This window comes from Drosophila persimilis, unplaced genomic scaffold, assembly GCF_003286085.1.
Source record: "Drosophila persimilis strain 14011-0111.01,24,50 unplaced genomic scaffold, DperRS2 tig00000431-arrow-pilon, whole genome shotgun sequence".
Classification (NCBI taxonomy): domain Eukaryota; kingdom Metazoa; phylum Arthropoda; class Insecta; order Diptera; family Drosophilidae; genus Drosophila; species Drosophila persimilis.
This window is the reverse complement of record NW_020825312.1, coordinates 324,187-340,373: the sequence shown is the minus strand read 5'-3', so window position 1 is coordinate 340,373 and position 16,187 is coordinate 324,187. Positions and strand designations below refer to the sequence as shown.

Below are 16,187 nucleotides of genomic sequence, written 5' to 3'. Positions count from 1 at the left end.
TTAACAGCGATATGTTGACATATCTTGCCTCAAACTAAGTCTAATGAAAATTGATATTTAAATACCAAACAGGTTTTTGTGTGTACCAAATATGCAATTATTTTGCTATGGCAACGTTCGTCTGGGGCAACAATCGGATAAAAACTATAATACAACCTAATAATATATAATAATATTACAAACAGTAAAATTTTTCCAAAAAGAGTATACCCAAGGAAAAAATGGGTTAATGTGTTTGGTATTTCTGATTCCTAAGAATGGAATCCCAAAATACCGCTATGCATTTATCGAACAACTAACGTCACCTCCATTGTTTACGCGTCGCCATAGCAGCCAACAAAAAAATTGCGTCTACTGCAGGTCTGGGCTTTAGGAGCATCTGGGGCTGGTTGGAGAATGTTCAAGGCATGAGTGATACCGATACGGACGACACCGATCTGTTGTTGATGGTACCGCCCAACTACTACACCCAGACGGCCGAGCGTTTGCTACAAGAAGTCAAAATGGACACAGCCGCGGCAGCGTCAGCAGCAGCGGATGCACTTGTCATGCCACCACCGCCAGTACCCACGACGGCAGCATATCAGTTTCTTCCACCCAGTAAGAAATCGGAACTGAATCAGATAAATGCTCGACTGCAGAACATTGAACTGGATGGCGACGATAAGGGACACTTTGATGTGCCATCCGATATTTCCACAATCTCCACAAATACTGTGCGTACGACGGCGGGCACCAGGCTGCCGAAAGAGTTCCATGGCGTGGTGCATTCCACACCCAAGGGTGGATCGGTGGAACCGCCAAGGCCTCGCCTTAGGGAGGATAACATTCTGCTGGAGATTGACCATTACCTGGATGAAAACAATACGAATCGCTGGCAGCAGCAGCCACACCATCATCAGCACCACAGTGATGAGCACCTGCGAAACTTCCGTGTCGTGCATGATGGACATCCGGCAGCCACTTCCCTGCCTAGCATTCGGATGACATCAACGTCGGCATCCATAGAAGCGGCTAGATTACCGCGCGGTAGTCTCAGTGACAACAACAAGCTCATCAGCTTAAGTGATCTCTGGGGCAAGAGCTGCATGGGGGGTACAGTCATCGCGAACAACACACCCAATCCTCTTCTGTGCAGCCCCTCTCTGAAAGAGGAGCAGCTGCGTCGTCATCATCTGGAGAAAACTGTGCAAACGCTGCAATCACAGCTACTGGAGTATCAGCAGCGCATCTCCGTGGCCATGGAGGTGGATCGTAGCAAAGATGAAGCACTAAACAGGGCCGAGCAAGCAGCAGCGAATCTCAACTTTGAGGTGCAACAACTCCGAGACGTTCTACACAGGCTGGAGGCAGAACGGAGTGACTCACATGGCAAAATGGAAGCTCTGCAGCATGAGCTGGCTCAGGCAGTCGGCTTAGCCACCAAGTTCCAAGAGAGGCACGAGAAGATGGAGGCAGATCTGGACAGGCACCAGCAAGAAGCCAAAGAATGGGATGAAAAGTTTGAGCAACTGGAAATGCAACTCCATGGCAGTAAGAGAGCCGAGGAACTATCCCATGCAGAACTAAACAAACTGAGGGACAAATTCGCCAAAGTAGACTATCAGCAGGAGAAGGTAATTTTGGCAAAGAAACCACCAAAACAAACCTTTTAAAAAGTATTTTTCTACATGTTTAGCTTAAAGCACACATAGAGGAGCTGGAGACGGAGAATACCACGCTTAGACATCAGAAGGAAATGCTTCAAGATTATCATCAAAAGCAGAAATCCCGAGCAGATTCTCTGGAAACACAACGAAAGTCAATGCAAGAGACGTTGGCAAATCTAACAGAAGTTGAGGTAGATAGTTCTTCCTTCTATTTCATTAAGAATCAAATAATATTGGATTCTATTACAGACGAACCTTAAGAAAAAGCTAGAGATACAACAGAAATCTATGAAGCAACACTATCAGCAGCAAATGGAGAATGTGGTGGCCAAAAAGATGCAGGAGTTCCAGAATCAACTGGACAAATCCGAGGAGAATCTAAAGAGTGAGGCACGTGACCGGGAGCGCCTGATAGCAGAGCGTGCTGTGAAGCAACTGGAAATGATCAACGAGAAAAATAACCAAGAGCTGAATCTCATTCAGGAGAAGCATGACGAGGAGGTGGAACTCTATCGCCTGCAGCTGGGCAATGCGTCGAAGAAGATCGATGAACTAGAACTCAAGCTGAGTTTCTACAAGAACAAGCGGTACACGTTTGTCTTAAGAAAGAAAAAAAAAACACGTATTCATATTTGAACATTTTTTTTTTACATTCCAGCGCTGACATTGCGGAGAAGCTGCATGGTGTAATGGAGGCCCAGTGGCAGCAGGCCTTGGCCATTCTTACCTCCCCAACACAGAATTCTCTGATGCCCGCCAGTGACACGGACAGTGAGTCTCCCGAACTTAATAATGCCCGTGTCTATCCGGAAACCCCAAGGACAAGCAAATCCCAGCGTAGCAACAACACGGAGAAGAACAATTTGGATTCGGTGGGCAAACGGGATCCTCCGTCGCCCATGGACAAATTGGCGGCATATATTGAGCTGCTCCTTAGCAAGTCACCCAGTGATTTTGACAAGCTCGATGAGATCCTGGCCCTAACCGCCAAAAAGGGTTCGAAGCCAAGCAAACGCAATGGATGCGGCAGTAACAAGGCCCCGCCCTGGAAGTGCTGACACCTGGAGTTGCCTTGCAGGACCAAAATTGTATTTAGTAATAGGCTGATTAGCATTTATACATCTCTGTATAACCGATTCAATGTGAATCAGAATTGTATATGGTTTGTACTTAAACGGGAAAGTAAATATTTTTTGCAAAATATTATATAGTTTATTTGATAATATCAACAATTTGAAGGCAGCGCAGGCATCAGTATGCGGCTCAAGAAGAACAAAAAATACAAAGTGTCTGTTGCGTATGTTATAAAAGTTTTCGTAAAAAAAATGTATTTTACAGCTCTATGAGACCCTATTATATGTATGTATATGCATAAGAATCTTAAGTGTTTTTTGATATATTGTATAGACCTTGATGGGATCCAAGTGAAGATTGATTTCCAATTGAAGCACACATTTAATGGATCCACTCAAAATTTCCTTTGATTCAGCAGCTTTTTCGGTATTGTATTTTATGTGTCGTCGTGTCATTGATATGCTTTTGGGTGTTTGATTTGTTTACATACTTCCTCTGTTTTGTTTCCTTCCCTCATTTGTAGACAATTTGTGGAAACTTGGGAGCATTGCCGTAGAGACCCTCGGATTGCCACACCTGGATGTGGGACTCTCGTGTCAGCACCACCAAATGCTGATGTGTCGAATAGCTAATGCTGCAAAATAAAAGTAAATTGTGAACCAATTCATTCCTTTGCTTGCACACCGAACTTACCTTCGTATGGGCGATGTGCCCGTAGTTAGTTCACTCACAAAACTGAGGTTCCAACTGGACCAGAAACGCACAAAGCCGCCCTCCACAGCGGTGGCAATCACATTGACACCCACTCCTTCCTTAATGTACGAGTAACATACGGCCAGGATGCGATCCTCGTGCACCAGATGCTGCACATAGCGGGCATTGACCGAGTGCAGGCGTAGAATGGACTTGCCATTAGGATTGACGTTCACATTGACAAAGTCATCTAGGTTCTCTTCCGTTACCTCGAAACATTCATCGGCTATAGCCAGAGAATTGGGTCTCACTACAGCAGCCTGCGGCTGTGCATCCGCGTTGCCTGTGGACTGCTGGGGCAGCGTATGCACTGTGACAATGTCTCCCAACGTGGGACTAATGGCCACATGCGTAATGGGCGACTGGTGGATCTCCGCCGGACGGGCAATCGTGCGAACATAACTCCAACTGAAAGAAACGAATAATTAGAGGATGGATAATGGAGATTTGTTGGTGGATAACCCTACTCATTGAGATCCCAGATAACAGCAATCCCATCTCGGCCTGCAGTCACAGCAATCTTAAACTCCACGGACAGGGCTATGCAGGTGATCTCGTCGGTGTGCCGCACCAGTAGGGTGGGACCCAGCCAGGTCAAGTCGGCACCGTCCCGTTGCAAGCCATCGCTGCTAGAGGAATTGCTTGCAGAGTTGACTGATGAAGCCGAATGAGTGGCATGTAGGCCACCGCTCGCCTCCTCTGATCCAACCAAACCCATGCCCTTGTTGGTCATCTTGCGGAAAGCAGAGTTGTATGACAGGCTAAAGCCTCGCGCATAGCTCTGCCGACTCTTGGCCGTAGCCCGCTGCTGGGTGTCCAAACCGCCGGCACACTTGTACACACTCACCCGCCCGGACTTGTGGCCAAACCAAAGCTGATTGGAGTTCACATCGCAGCCGCAGGCGGTGATGTCATCGAAGGTTCCATTGTGCAGCAGATTCTTGGGCTTCGCTTGAGGTTTATTCAGCGGCTGGATCCTCACAATGCGATCGTCGTAGCCCCAGGAGATCACGTTATATGTGTCCGGTTCGGCTCCCTGCATGACAGCCGCCCGTCCCGGCAAGGCGTACACCACATTCGTGTTGCTGAAGCTCACCAAATGTTCGGTGCCGGGTATCTTGTGTATGTTCGCCCAGGAGGGAGGCTTCAGCTGGGGCGAACCCACATAGACGCCCCAGCGCAGACCCCGCACCGTGGATACAATGGGCTTGTCCACCAGGGAATAGTCCAGCGCCTTGGTCGATGGATGCGCGGACTTGAATAGCTGCCGGGGCATCTGACCATAGGTCTTTACCATTGTCTTGACCGCCTCCCTTTCAATGGGATCACTGATCTCCGAGTCAAGGAAAACTGCGTAGGTCTGGGAATAGATCGAATATAATTTTTTTAGTTTGATTACTGCATCTGGAGAGCCGCCTATCCCCACTCACCGCTGGATGAAAGACATTGATGGCCTCCACGGCACTCTCCCCGCTCTGTTTGTGGCCATAGATCAAGTCGATCCAATGATGCAACTGATTCCTGACCAGTTCCGACTCCAACGCCTGTCGATGTATGAGAACAAACAGTCTGGAGTCCCGCTGACACCAAGGTGGCAGTGAAACATCCTCAACCCGTTCGCCATTTTGTCGACACCCAAAATTGAAGCGCTCAAAGTTCTCAAACATCTCTGGCAGGCAAAAGAACTCTGGTATGAGCTCCTTCACATCCGTGGGACTGTCGCGGCTGGCCAGTAGCCAGGTTGTGTTTAGAGCATGAAATGTGCGATCTGGTAGATCGAAATCATTGTCCTGATAGCGCAGAAAGTAACTGGTAAAGGGCGGCACACGCACTAGGAAGTGGAGCACTGTTCCAGAGTTGGAATAATGGGAACTGTAGTGGTAGGGCTTGAGGATCAGTGATCCCATGGTGGTATTGGTGCTGTCAATGTACTGAAAATATCCACAATTATATTAAAGCTATTCGCATTCTCCCTACTTCTGATCCTTACCGTGTAATTACTGATATAATGCTTTTCGTTCTCCTCCAGCTGCACTGCAATGGGTCGTTCCAGGCGTCGAAAGTTCTGCGTCTCTCGTAGATCCAAAATCTCCGAGCTGTAGTTGGCCAGTACCCAGGGAAAGACCGGGTACTGCATGAGATCGTTGTAAGTACGTCCGGCAATTTGATTGAGTGTCATTAGATATTCCCAGTTGGTGAGCAGTCCCTCACGCCACTGCTGCGTGATGCCGAGGACTTTTGTTTGATCGGGCGTGGCCACTATTTTATCACAGAATACATCGCGCATTATCTTCCAGTCGTCGGCATTCTGCAGCGAGAAGAACAGGGACTTGTTGGTGTCCAGCAGGATCTCAAAGGCGGTCTCCTGGTGCTGGTACCGCTTCAGCCAGATCTCTGTTATGTTTGCAATATCACAGTTCACATTGAAGTAACGACATCGGTACGTGGCCAGGAAATATAGCTTCAGATCGGTGATGATTATCTCCCCCTCGATCTCACCATCCACGGGCAGGAACTTGGCCGCAAAGTTGTACAGAATTTGAGAGTTTAGCGATATGTTTAGCTGCTGGTCATAGCTAGCTATCAGATAGTCCAGCGGGCGCACATAGTTCTCTGAATCCTCGCGCTGTCCCTGCCCCGGGCGATACTCGTTCATGAAAAAGCGTCGATCAATGTCCAAATGGCAGCGACGCAGCCGAGTGTGCACACGCGATGGTCCCTCAGTGTCGTCCAGTTCCCAAGAGCTGGAAAAGAATAGAATTTACATTGGATTGTGATTAAAGGAAAGCCTTGTCTTAGTTTACCATTCAGCTCGCTCTGCACAGTGCCAGGGGGCTCCTTCATGCGTCATCCGACGTATAATCTCGAGCCATTTGGTGTAGGTATAGGTGTCATCGTAGTCCTTCATGTGGCACATTAGCAGCTTGCGTTCAGCGTTCTGTAAGAGAAAAGAATTATAATATTTCAACTGTAAGAAGTCTTCCTCTATAATTCTCACCTGCAACTCCACCATTCGCCTGGTGGTTACCATCGAGGACTCTACGCAATGCTGCACCAGTGGCTCAAACCGATAGACGGTCTTCTCCAGCAACGTCTTCTGTTTGGCCGCCATGTTGTTGCGACTCTGATCGAGGCGTTCCAATTCGTGAACCAAATTCCATGAGGAATCGTTCTCCTTGATGCCCAACGCATCGCACAGTCGCTGCAGGTTCTCGATGGGCTGCTCCATATCCTCCAGCAAGGAGAGCCAAAGCAGCGCCTTGATCATCTTGCCATCGCAAATGATAGCGCGCTGGAACTCATCTTGCTGCGACCGCCACAGGGCATCCACAATGTACGAACGCAGATCCCGCGGACGCGACGGCTGCAGTCCCCAGGCAATGAAATTGTTGCACCGCTGATTGCTCGAAATGCCATAGGAGACGAGCAGCTGAAAAAGTGCCAGCTCCTGAGAGCTGGCCACGTAGCTGGAGCCCGTGGTCTGGGTCTGGCCCAAACCCACGGTGAAGAACTGACTGCAGCGGTCGATAAGCAGTTCCACGCGTGTCCTTAGCTCTGTGTGGCTGAGCAGGCAGTCCGCCTGAGCGGGTATCCGGAAGCTATTCGGCTCGAACAACTTGGTCAGCCATTCCAGCTGCAGTTGGGCCTGAACGGTGCGAAAGCTGCGTATGATCTGCTGTGGCTGCTTGTCCTGATAGAAGGCCAGCAGATTGAGAATGTCCCAAAGGATCTATCGAAGGGTAATCGCTTGTTTTAGAAGGTTTCTTTGGTTAATCCTTCGACACTTACATTTATCTGTCCCACCGAGCGCAGGGCACGATCGCCAATATTCACTAACAAATCCACAATGGACTCATCCACATTCGGCGGACCCAAACGCAGGGAGTAGATCTTGTACAAGCCCTTGACAGAGCACTGAAGCAGTCCAGCCTCAATCAGACACAGCTGATCATCGGGGTTCTATTTAAAAGGAATTATTACTAGGATTACAAACGAACTTCCACTGGCAGACCAAACTCACCTGCAAATACAGACGCTGTAGAGCTTTAAACACTTTTTGTGGCTCTGTGCCCGTGGCAATGGCCAGCAATGACTGCAATCCAAAGCGCTGGCGTATCCTTAAAGGAGCCTCGCAATTGAGCAGATCCGTGAGGCTGCCATGCACACCGCTTATCCATGCTAGACACGCCTCAAACATCGATATGTCGCACCCATGGATGGTTAACTGATTGGCCAAATGCAGGGGATACAGCAGCTTCGAGGCAGCGGCCAGTTCTCCATTGCCCAAACGTTTTGTCAGGACGTGCAGCAGCTGGATGATAGCCTGACGAACGGCACAGCTGCGTTGATTGGCCAGCACCAGGAGCAGCTCCAGCTTCACATAGTGGCGCAAAACCTCATCCACTGCGGAGTCGGGCAGCAGGCAAAGAAAGTCCTTGAGCAGGATGAGCAGACGCTGCTGCAGTCGAATGATCCCCGGCTGATCGTAGAAATCCGTCTTTCGATTGGGCAGCGCTGACATCTGCCCCGAGCTGGGCGTGCTGTGGCCCGATGGCTGCCAGATCTTTCCCAGATGCGGATACGGATGTATGCGCCGTCGGGCAATCTTCAGGGGACTCCGTTTGGGGCTGTGTGTGGTGCTCGTTGGATGCCGTCGCTTAAACTTAATGCGCCACCGACTCGCCTCCACAGGACTAAGGAGCCGCAGGGCGGACTTGTTCAGATTCGAGCAGTCGGCCATGTGTTCCAGCTGCTCCTCGAACTCATTTACGGCACGCCGATAGTCGGATCCGCTGGCATGCAGACGACGCAGTCTCCTGATTCTCTCCGCCCGCTCTGGCTCGAGCTCTGAGGGAGCCGGGACGTGCAATTGCCGCCGCAGCGATGTGGTCACGCGACTCAGATTGGCTGCCACCAGCGAGCGTTCCTTGGCCGGCTGCTGGGACGTGAGCAGAAAGAAAAAGTGCGCACGATCGTGGGTCACATAGCACTCGCTGGGCTTGTGCAGCAACAGCAGCAGCTTCATGATCTCATCGAGCAGTGAGGATGCCGGCGGGGATCCAGCAAACACAGCCAGTATCTGCACGAAGCATTCGGCGGCATACGGCGAGATTTGGACCGGACTGGGTGATTCAATCACATACACCTTGCACAAATTAAGCAGGGCCCCTAGCAAACCAGTCTTCTGCAGCTGCTCCATGTTGAAGTCACGCTGCGGGTGTTTGTCTCGCGTGAGGGCCAAAGTGCAACGGAAGAGCATGTCCAGCACATCCGAGTGGATGGCGCCCGAGCGATGCCAGTCGGAGTAGCGCTGCAGCACGGCCAGCACTAGTCTTGGATACACCAGAGTGGCCATTGTGTTGTCATTGACGTGCAGGGAATCGCCCTTTCGGCTGATCAGCGGCTGGGAGCAGGCATTGTTCATGATGCTGCGCAGCAGCTGCACATCCTTGCAGCATTTCTCCGACTTGATCACGTACCCGATGAGTGCCAGGTAATCCTGTCGGTGGAACTCGGTGTAAAGCTGCGCATCCGAGTGGGCCACCTGCAGCAGTAGATCTAAGGCCAGGGCTTGGGTATTGGCATTTCCACTGAGCTCCACAACCTGCACATAGAGGGTATTACTGTAGAAAATGGCAAGAAAAGGTAGAGTAAGCCTTACCCTCGCAAACAGATACAGCAGCGTTGATAATCCTCCAGTTAGAGCCGTGGCCGTTTGCAGTGTTTGCGGCTGATTCTGCAACAGCTCGCCGTACAGCATGTGTCCATGGGGTTGGCCGTAGCAGGCCATATCCAGCTCTTGGCTAGCATCGTAGCTCATCACCAGATCCGGCTGCTGGGCGGTGTAGACCAGCACTCTAGCCTGCCGTAGCTGCCGCATGCAATCCGCATGCAGACCAAAGTTCGAGGACAAGAGCTTGCCAAGATTCAAGTGACCATAGTTGGGCTTCCAGTTGGCCACCTGGCACTGCGTAAATTCCGTAAAGTCCGGCCCCATGGCCGTCAGATTGAGCATGAGTGAGGGCTCTACCAGGCGTCGCCTGAAGAGGATAAGATTCGACAGAGCATAGCGTGGCAGAGACCCATCTAGGGTGGACCTCGAAGAGGAGCTGCTGCTGGGGCTCCGCGCAGGCTGTCCCTCGCCCAGGGCCAGCATTTGGAACGTGTGCAGCCGCGTTAGCTGCCGGAGATTGGGGAAGGGCAGCTGCATGGTGTGCTGCTCCAAGCCATCCAGAAAGATGGAGATCTCTAAGGAGTCCGCCTGCTGCTGAAGCCCAAACACCAGATTCATCCACTTGTGTCGTGGCAGACGCAGATGCTGCAGCTGCACCGAGGCGCCCTCGTAGTAGCCGCCCGAGGAATTCGCCGATGCCGCCTGATGTCCATTGAGTAGATGCATCTGGCCAAAGCTGTTGAGCAGAGCCAATTTTGTTTGCTTGAGGGCTTGACGGATCGTTCCCCCATTCGCCGAGGTGCTGGCAGGGACCAAAGATGCCGTGTCTGCGGAGGCCTCCATGGGTTCCTCCACGCGCACGGACGAGAGCTGCTCACTGGGGCGAACCAGCTCGAAGACCAGCTGCATGTTGTGGCTGATGTACACGCTAACCACGGCCTGACTGCTGCCCAGAGAGAGCAAGTGCAGCTTCTAGGAAGGGAAAGGGTTAACAGAGAGGCTAAAATTAACCAAAAGAACACTATCTTACGGTTAGATCCTCGCCAGAGTAGCGCGTCTCATCGTCGTTGAACTGCATGGAGCTGCGATGTATCTGCTGACCCCTCAGCTCCAGCCAGAGCGACAGTGTCAGGCCCTCTGGCTGCCAAAGGCTCGTCTGCGTAACGGGAAAGATGCAGGCGGCGCGGGTGAACAAAGTGCTCGCCTGGCACTGCTGATGCTGCAGACGCACTCGCTCAATCTGTTCACTGATCAGCGGCTCCGAGGTGATCACAATCTTTCCATCGGTGGTGATGGGAAATTCCAGCTCCATGCAGGGCTGTGCCTTGCGTAGAGTGCCCGCGGAGATGTGGTGCATGTGTCGCATCAGCAGATCCACCGGCGGCTGCCTAGAGGCCAGTATGGAGTAATAGCAATGCAGGACCTCAGGGGTATTCAGATGCGTAATCAATTCTAGTATAGATTGCTGCAGTTCTGGTGGAGTTAAAGGCAGATTTAGATGATTGTTTACATGGGAATGGCCCCTACTTACCCCTCAATCTGGGATCACTGCAGCTTAGGATGGGCGCAAATCCCTTGAGCAGACACAGTGGTCCTCCCAGATAGTCTCGGATCACAAACAATCGATTGGCCAACTGGATAAGACTTTCTGTCCATCCATTGGGCTGCCGCATGCACAGCAGCGAGAGCTCTGCGAGCATCTGAACCACCAACTGACTCAATCCCTGGTGCATTATATGAGTGCGATAGCGGGATGAAGGCTGGAACGGAGTCCACGATTCGTTGGCTGCCATTCCACCGCCTCCATTCAGCTCACACTCGGATTCACTCAAGTCCGCTATCTCGCCATCAGCCTCGTAGCCCTCGTCGGCCGTCAGATAGAATTCGTGCTCGTTCTCGCTCAGCTCCAGCTCGCTGTCGGCGGCACAGCTAAGGGAGGCCCTCGTGGAGAAGTAATCTGCATCGCCCACATTGATCTCACTCGAATTTGGCCGCCGTCGGGGCGTGGGTGGCGTGGCCAAAGAGTTCTTGGCCGGTAGCTTAACCGTTTGCAATCTGGGTAGTTCCACGCTACCGCTGTTGAAGGAGCGAGCACGTGGTCGCGGCTGATTGGAGTCCGCCGATGGGCTGCTGACCACGCCCGCCGGCTCGTTGTGGTTGCTCGAGAGTTCGGCAATCTTCAGGAGCGTTTGCAGGGTCTGAATCACAGCATTATCCCGGGCATGCTGCTCCCCATGCTCTGACCAATTGTCGGAGGCATTGCTTAGAATGATGGCCTTCAGCTTTCGCAGATGCTTTTGCATTTTCTCCACTGTAAAAGAGAGAGATTGGTGGCGGGGATTAGTTGTTTGATGATGGATGGATGATAAGGCCGCTTATCTTCCGCTTCAACTAGAGCAAGTCGTCTGCCCTGGACGAGCGCTAAAGCAAAAGTGTTTCGGTCTCTTGTCTGGTTCTATGGAATGTATCTGTCTCTGTATCTGTCTCCGTATCTGTTGTCTGTCGATGTTGTAACCGTGTGTACATAGAGAAATTCAATCTGCCAGCAGCAGATAGATAGATGCTTGTAAGTGCCGCGTATTATGCGAGACAGAGACTGACTAACTAACTAGCGGACTGGACTGACTGGCTTATAATTAACTCTCAGCCGCAACCACAACACATCCCCGACCACAAGGCCCCGTTATTAGCCCGCACGATTGGAGGTGAATGTGTGTGGCGTCCCTTGTTCTTGCTATCGCCTCATGGTCCCGCACTTATAGGGCTTCCCTCCAGCACTCGGAACTCGACTGGCAACGATTGTCACTATATACTAGTGGCAAAAGCATTAGCCGCGGAATGTGTTACGGAACAGGAGGTGTCTGTTCCAACGAGCAACAGATGCCCTTTCCTCTACAGGAAAGAGACTTTGAACACACTTCTCTCTATCGTTTCACATAATGAATATACCCCTGGTCAGGGGTAGGTGGGTGGCTTTACTTATCCAAGCATACAATCGTTAAGCACACACCTTCCTCGTTCTGGAAACCCTTGATGCATATGGCCATCGTTGCCTCAAAGAGTTTGAGCAAGAGTTTCTTGCATTCCCCGTTGGGTTCGTACAGGCAATACAGATCCGCTTCAATGCTGAGATTTTCCTGGGAGTCGGATCTTCCGCTGCCACTGGAGGAGAAGCTGCTGACGCCGCCAAACAGAGAGCCCACAATATTAAACAGCTTGTTGATTAGGCCATTCGCAGCAATAGATTCTTCTGCCTGAGGACCGGACCGGACCAATCCGTGGTCGTGGCTGTGGATATCAAAGAGAACAATGCTCTCGTCCGGCTCGCTGGCTTGCTGCAGATGTTGCAAGAACGAGGGTGTGGCCGATGATTCCCGCGAGTAATTATCGATCACTGAGGCGTAGTCCAGCGAAGATTCAGCATAGTCCGAGCTGGCAGCCGTCGTGGTCGACACTGAAAGAGCACTAACGCCGAGCGGCGGCAACTGGTAGACATGCGAAACGAGCGTTTCCAATGAACTTGAGCCGCAGATACCCCCCTGAACAGCAGTGGGTGTGACTGTGGGCGTGCCTGCGGTTGACGTCGCTCCAATTGCGGTTTTCGGCAGCATCAGGAAGCAGCCGAGGGCATTGTGGTTCAGTTTGAGAATGTCGAAAATGTTTTTATCGCCACGCCGCAGCTTCCTCTCCGGCTGCTCCTCCGATGACAGCTCCATTACATCATCATCTTCATTGTCCAGCATTTCCACGGGTATCGAATAGATTTTGGCAAACTCATTATAAAAAAATTGGCTCGTCTTCAGCAGTTCAAAGTTCAGGGTCCATTGCAGGGCCGTGATGTACAGGATATCCGCCGGCTTGTGTCCCGCAAGCTGTGGTAGAGGATCGGAAGACTCATCCAGCCAGAACTTGCTGCGCGTCTGCTTGGAGCACTTTTGGAGGAGAGCCTGAAAGAGCTGCGAGGCTTGATCGCTGCTATTCAGCTGCAGTTGGATCAGTCTTCTACTGAGGGTGATCTGCTCTTGGCTATTCTCCCCAAGGAAAGCGATATTGTCGATGCCCACTTTAATCAGGTCGCATACGCCTCTCTGAAGTTCCGGTATGGCCAACAGATCCTGCATATAGCGTATGTTCTCCTCGTTGTAGAAGGCCTTAACCAGTCGAATGTCACTCAGGTACATCACAAATATGCTAAGGCATTCGTGCAGCGCCCGATAGTTGTCCAGTTTGCTGGGTATCTGCAGGGGCGCCAGCTTTAAGGCGTCCTTTCGCTGTTTGTCCTCACTCTCACTCCGCTCTTTGTACTGCCGGAAAATAGGGAGTGCCACCTCAGCTAGTATACCCGCAGCCAAGTCGTAGGACAGAAGGTAGGCAATATGCTTCAGGTGCTTCAGAAACAGCAACATCGATTGAGTGTTTAGCAGTCGTTTGTAGTTCTCCTTGTATACATTGAGCAGTTCCAGATGGAAGCCAGGAGATTTGAGCTTCTCCTCGCAGCTGGGACACCCCTGGGGCGCACGCTTTACAAATATAGTGTGCAGCACGTTGTAGTGGAGGAATTTGTAGGCGCATTTCTGATATGTGCTCGACAGTCGAGTGGCCAGCTGCAGGCAGGTGGCATAGTTTTTGGCATTGTAGTGGCAGCAACAGCTCCCAGTGCGCAGCAAACTCCTCACACTATGCTCTTGGAGCTCGGAATCCAGGGAGGGCAGCAGCTGGTACAGCTTACATTGGAAGAAACAGCTCAAGGAGCTGCTGCCCAGGCAATGCAATTGACTGCTGCGCTGTCGCTTGTGGCGGTGCTGCTGCTGCTGCTTGGTCAGCGCCGTGGACGTGCTGCTCTCCATGAGGCACTGCTGGTGCTGCTCCTGTCTTGATAGATTGTCCGTCAGACGCAGCAGCATCTTGTAGATGTGCAAAAAGATGGCCGTGGAGGAGGTGGTCGTTTTGGTTGCTGCCGCCTCTTGCAGAACATCAAAGCAAGCATCAAAGTTGCGCACATCGATTTGATTGAGTTCTTTGACCCCATTGTCAACGAGATTGTGCAGTGTGCCAAACATTATGAAGAGCACGCCATGCGCCAGCATGGGACATCTTTGATTGGCCCTCAAAGCATACAGCAGCTGACTGAAGTTGCTGTTGAAGTCGTGGACATTAGGCTGCTGCTGCTCGTGGACGTAGAAGTTGTTTACGCAATGGGCAATCAGTTGAAGCAACTCGAATTTGATGATCTCATCGTTGTCACGGGGAGAGCAGTCATCGTCTTCGAGATCTGCGCTGGCGGAGGCGCACAGATGACCGAGTGCAAAGTTGTGGACTGTGACACTCAGCTGCGACTCTTGCTCGGCATCCACGCAGCGGGTCAGCAATTGGATGAGCAGTAAGGCCAGTTCATCGCTGCTTTTCGAGGCCCTTTTGAAGTCCTCAATGTTTGTGATATTTTTACTGGATATGTGATTCCATAATTGACATTTTTGTGGCGGCTGCTGCTGCTGTTGCTGCTGGCGGCGTGCCGCCACCTTTTTGCTCTGTGAATTGAGGTAGAAGCTGCTAATGAACTGAGCAATGCCGGTGAGCGGCTGCAGCGGCTGATTTGTTTCACTCCATTTGCAATTGGGGAACAGATTGATGCACAGCTGACAGAGGCTCTTCTGTGAAGCGATGTGCTGCAGTAAAAAAATGATTCAATTAGCATACATATGTATAATGTATATTCTGTATACATATGTACTTGCCTTGATATCCACGCGCAATAAGAAGGCCAGCAAATGATGACCCAACTTATCGGTGAGAAATGTTCGCAAGGCGAGAATCTTATTACAATCACTGGGTGTGCTGAGTATAAGCTGAGAGAAAGTGATCAACATTTATGGTCGCAATTGATAGAGGAACACCATTGATAGTGGCTATTGCTGCAAACGAACCTGCGCTAAATTATGCTGCTTACGCAGCTGCTTGATGCACTTATCCTGCTGCTCTGGCTCTGTCTCTGACTCTGGCGCCTGGTCTGGGCTGCTACCCTGCGATCGTTTGGCTTCGCTGATGATTTGATAGACCTGCTCTAGGAGATAGGAGCAAAGCTCCTCTGGCATTAGGTTAAAGTGGCTGCAAAGAAAATAACAAACCATGAGAGGGGACTATAGAGACGGCAGCACATTTATGTACCTATTGAGCCAGGTTTCTTCCAGCGCCCGATCATCCAGGAACTGAAAGTTATACAGCAACAGCCAGAGCCAGTGGTCCTGTCATTGAAGGGAAAACAAACGATAAGAAGAATAATCCATGCTCTTGGCATATCAATGGAGGAGTACAAACCTTGACACTCGCTTCTTCGTGCTCCGCGGCATGTAGATAATGACTCCAGAGTCTGATCAGTGTATCCAGCAGCAACTGGCGGTGTTCCTTCTCCTTTGCCAGCTGCTGCTGCTGCTGCAGCTCCTCTTCGGCCATGGTAAATCACAGATAATGGCAAACGTGCCTCCCAACTGGCTGACGAGTTCTCTCCGCTTCACCAAATCCTCGTGCATCGGGCAACGTTGTGGACGCACTGAGCGTTGAGACCAAACTGAACGGAGGCGATCGAAGGAGAACGCCAGCTGTAATTATTAAAGCGAATCATTAAGCAGTAAAATCTGTGTCTTCTGTATGCGTCTGCCAGAGGAGGAGAAAGAGGCGACGATGCGTGATTATTTGCCCAGAGGCGGCCAGGCCGGTGATGCTGATAATTTGGAGTGGAAACTTTAGTTGTTTAGCTGGTGCTGCTGCAGGAAAACTATTAAGATTGCTATTTATAGAGCGGGGCAGCAGCTTTGCAGTGGCATTGCATTCTGTTGCTAAGCCGGCAAAAGATAGTTGCTTGTATTGTTGGTTGTAGGGGACAGCAGGGCAACTGGTGGGTGGGTGCAATGGCTCTGCCGTTCTAATGCTTCTGCTTCTGGTGCTGCTGCAGCTACAACCGAGTAAACAGCTGGCAATGATGCGTGTCTGTAACGGCCACTGGTTGCGGCGATAAGGGGCAATCTAGAAGCAGTAGGAGA

General features: G+C 51.1%; 2 protein-coding genes across 2 annotated transcripts; one reads left to right on the top strand and one right to left on the bottom strand.

Moving 5' to 3' along the window:
- Positions 1-326: 326 nt before the first annotated feature.
- On the top strand, positions 327-2,842 carry LOC6595832 (spindle pole component SPC72). The gene is made up of 4 exons (XM_002021385.2): positions 327-1,616; positions 1,679-1,840; positions 1,899-2,236; positions 2,308-2,842. Exons 1-4 carry the CDS (start codon positions 408-410, stop codon positions 2,705-2,707), a joined length of 2,109 nt encoding a protein of 702 aa, XP_002021421.2. The 5' UTR covers positions 327-407; the 3' UTR covers positions 2,708-2,842.
- Positions 2,837-15,746, bottom strand: LOC6595833. Its single transcript, XM_026989681.1, has 17 exons — positions 15,466-15,746; positions 15,316-15,392; positions 15,075-15,255; positions 14,886-14,996; positions 12,161-14,816; positions 10,682-11,461; positions 10,181-10,623; positions 9,139-10,122; positions 7,498-9,081; positions 7,266-7,436; positions 6,475-7,206; positions 6,281-6,414; positions 5,467-6,220; positions 4,907-5,407; positions 3,944-4,836; positions 3,417-3,884; positions 2,837-3,357 (listed from the first exon to the last, which is right to left on the bottom strand). The coding sequence occupies exons 1-17, from the start codon at positions 15,598-15,600 to the stop codon at positions 3,237-3,239; spliced, it is 10,725 nt and encodes a 3,574-aa protein (XP_026845482.1). The 5' UTR covers positions 15,601-15,746; the 3' UTR covers positions 2,837-3,236.
- Between the last annotated feature and the right edge of the window lie 441 nt (positions 15,747-16,187).

Bases quoted from the DNA above. Each gene is read 5' to 3' on its own strand.
- LOC6595832 (XM_002021385.2), top strand. From the start codon at position 408: ATGAGTGATACCGATACGGACGACACCGATCTGTTGTTGATGGTACCG. The intron at 1,617-1,678 runs GTAATTTTGGCA...CTACATGTTTAG, and splicing joins TAGACTATCAGCAGGAGAAG to CTTAAAGCACACATAGAGGA. The intron at 2,237-2,307 runs GTACACGTTTGT...TTTACATTCCAG, and splicing joins AGTTTCTACAAGAACAAGCG to CGCTGACATTGCGGAGAAGC.
- LOC6595833 (XM_026989681.1), bottom strand. From the start codon at position 15,600: ATGGCCGAAGAGGAGCTGCAGCAGCAGCAGCAGCTGGCAAAGGAGAAG. The intron at 10,624-10,681 runs GTAAGTAGGGGC...TAACTCCACCAG, and splicing joins CAGTGATCCCAGATTGAGGG to AACTGCAGCAATCTATACTA. The intron at 6,415-6,474 runs GTGAGAATTATA...TTTCTCTTACAG, and splicing joins GGCGAATGGTGGAGTTGCAG to AACGCTGAACGCAAGCTGCT.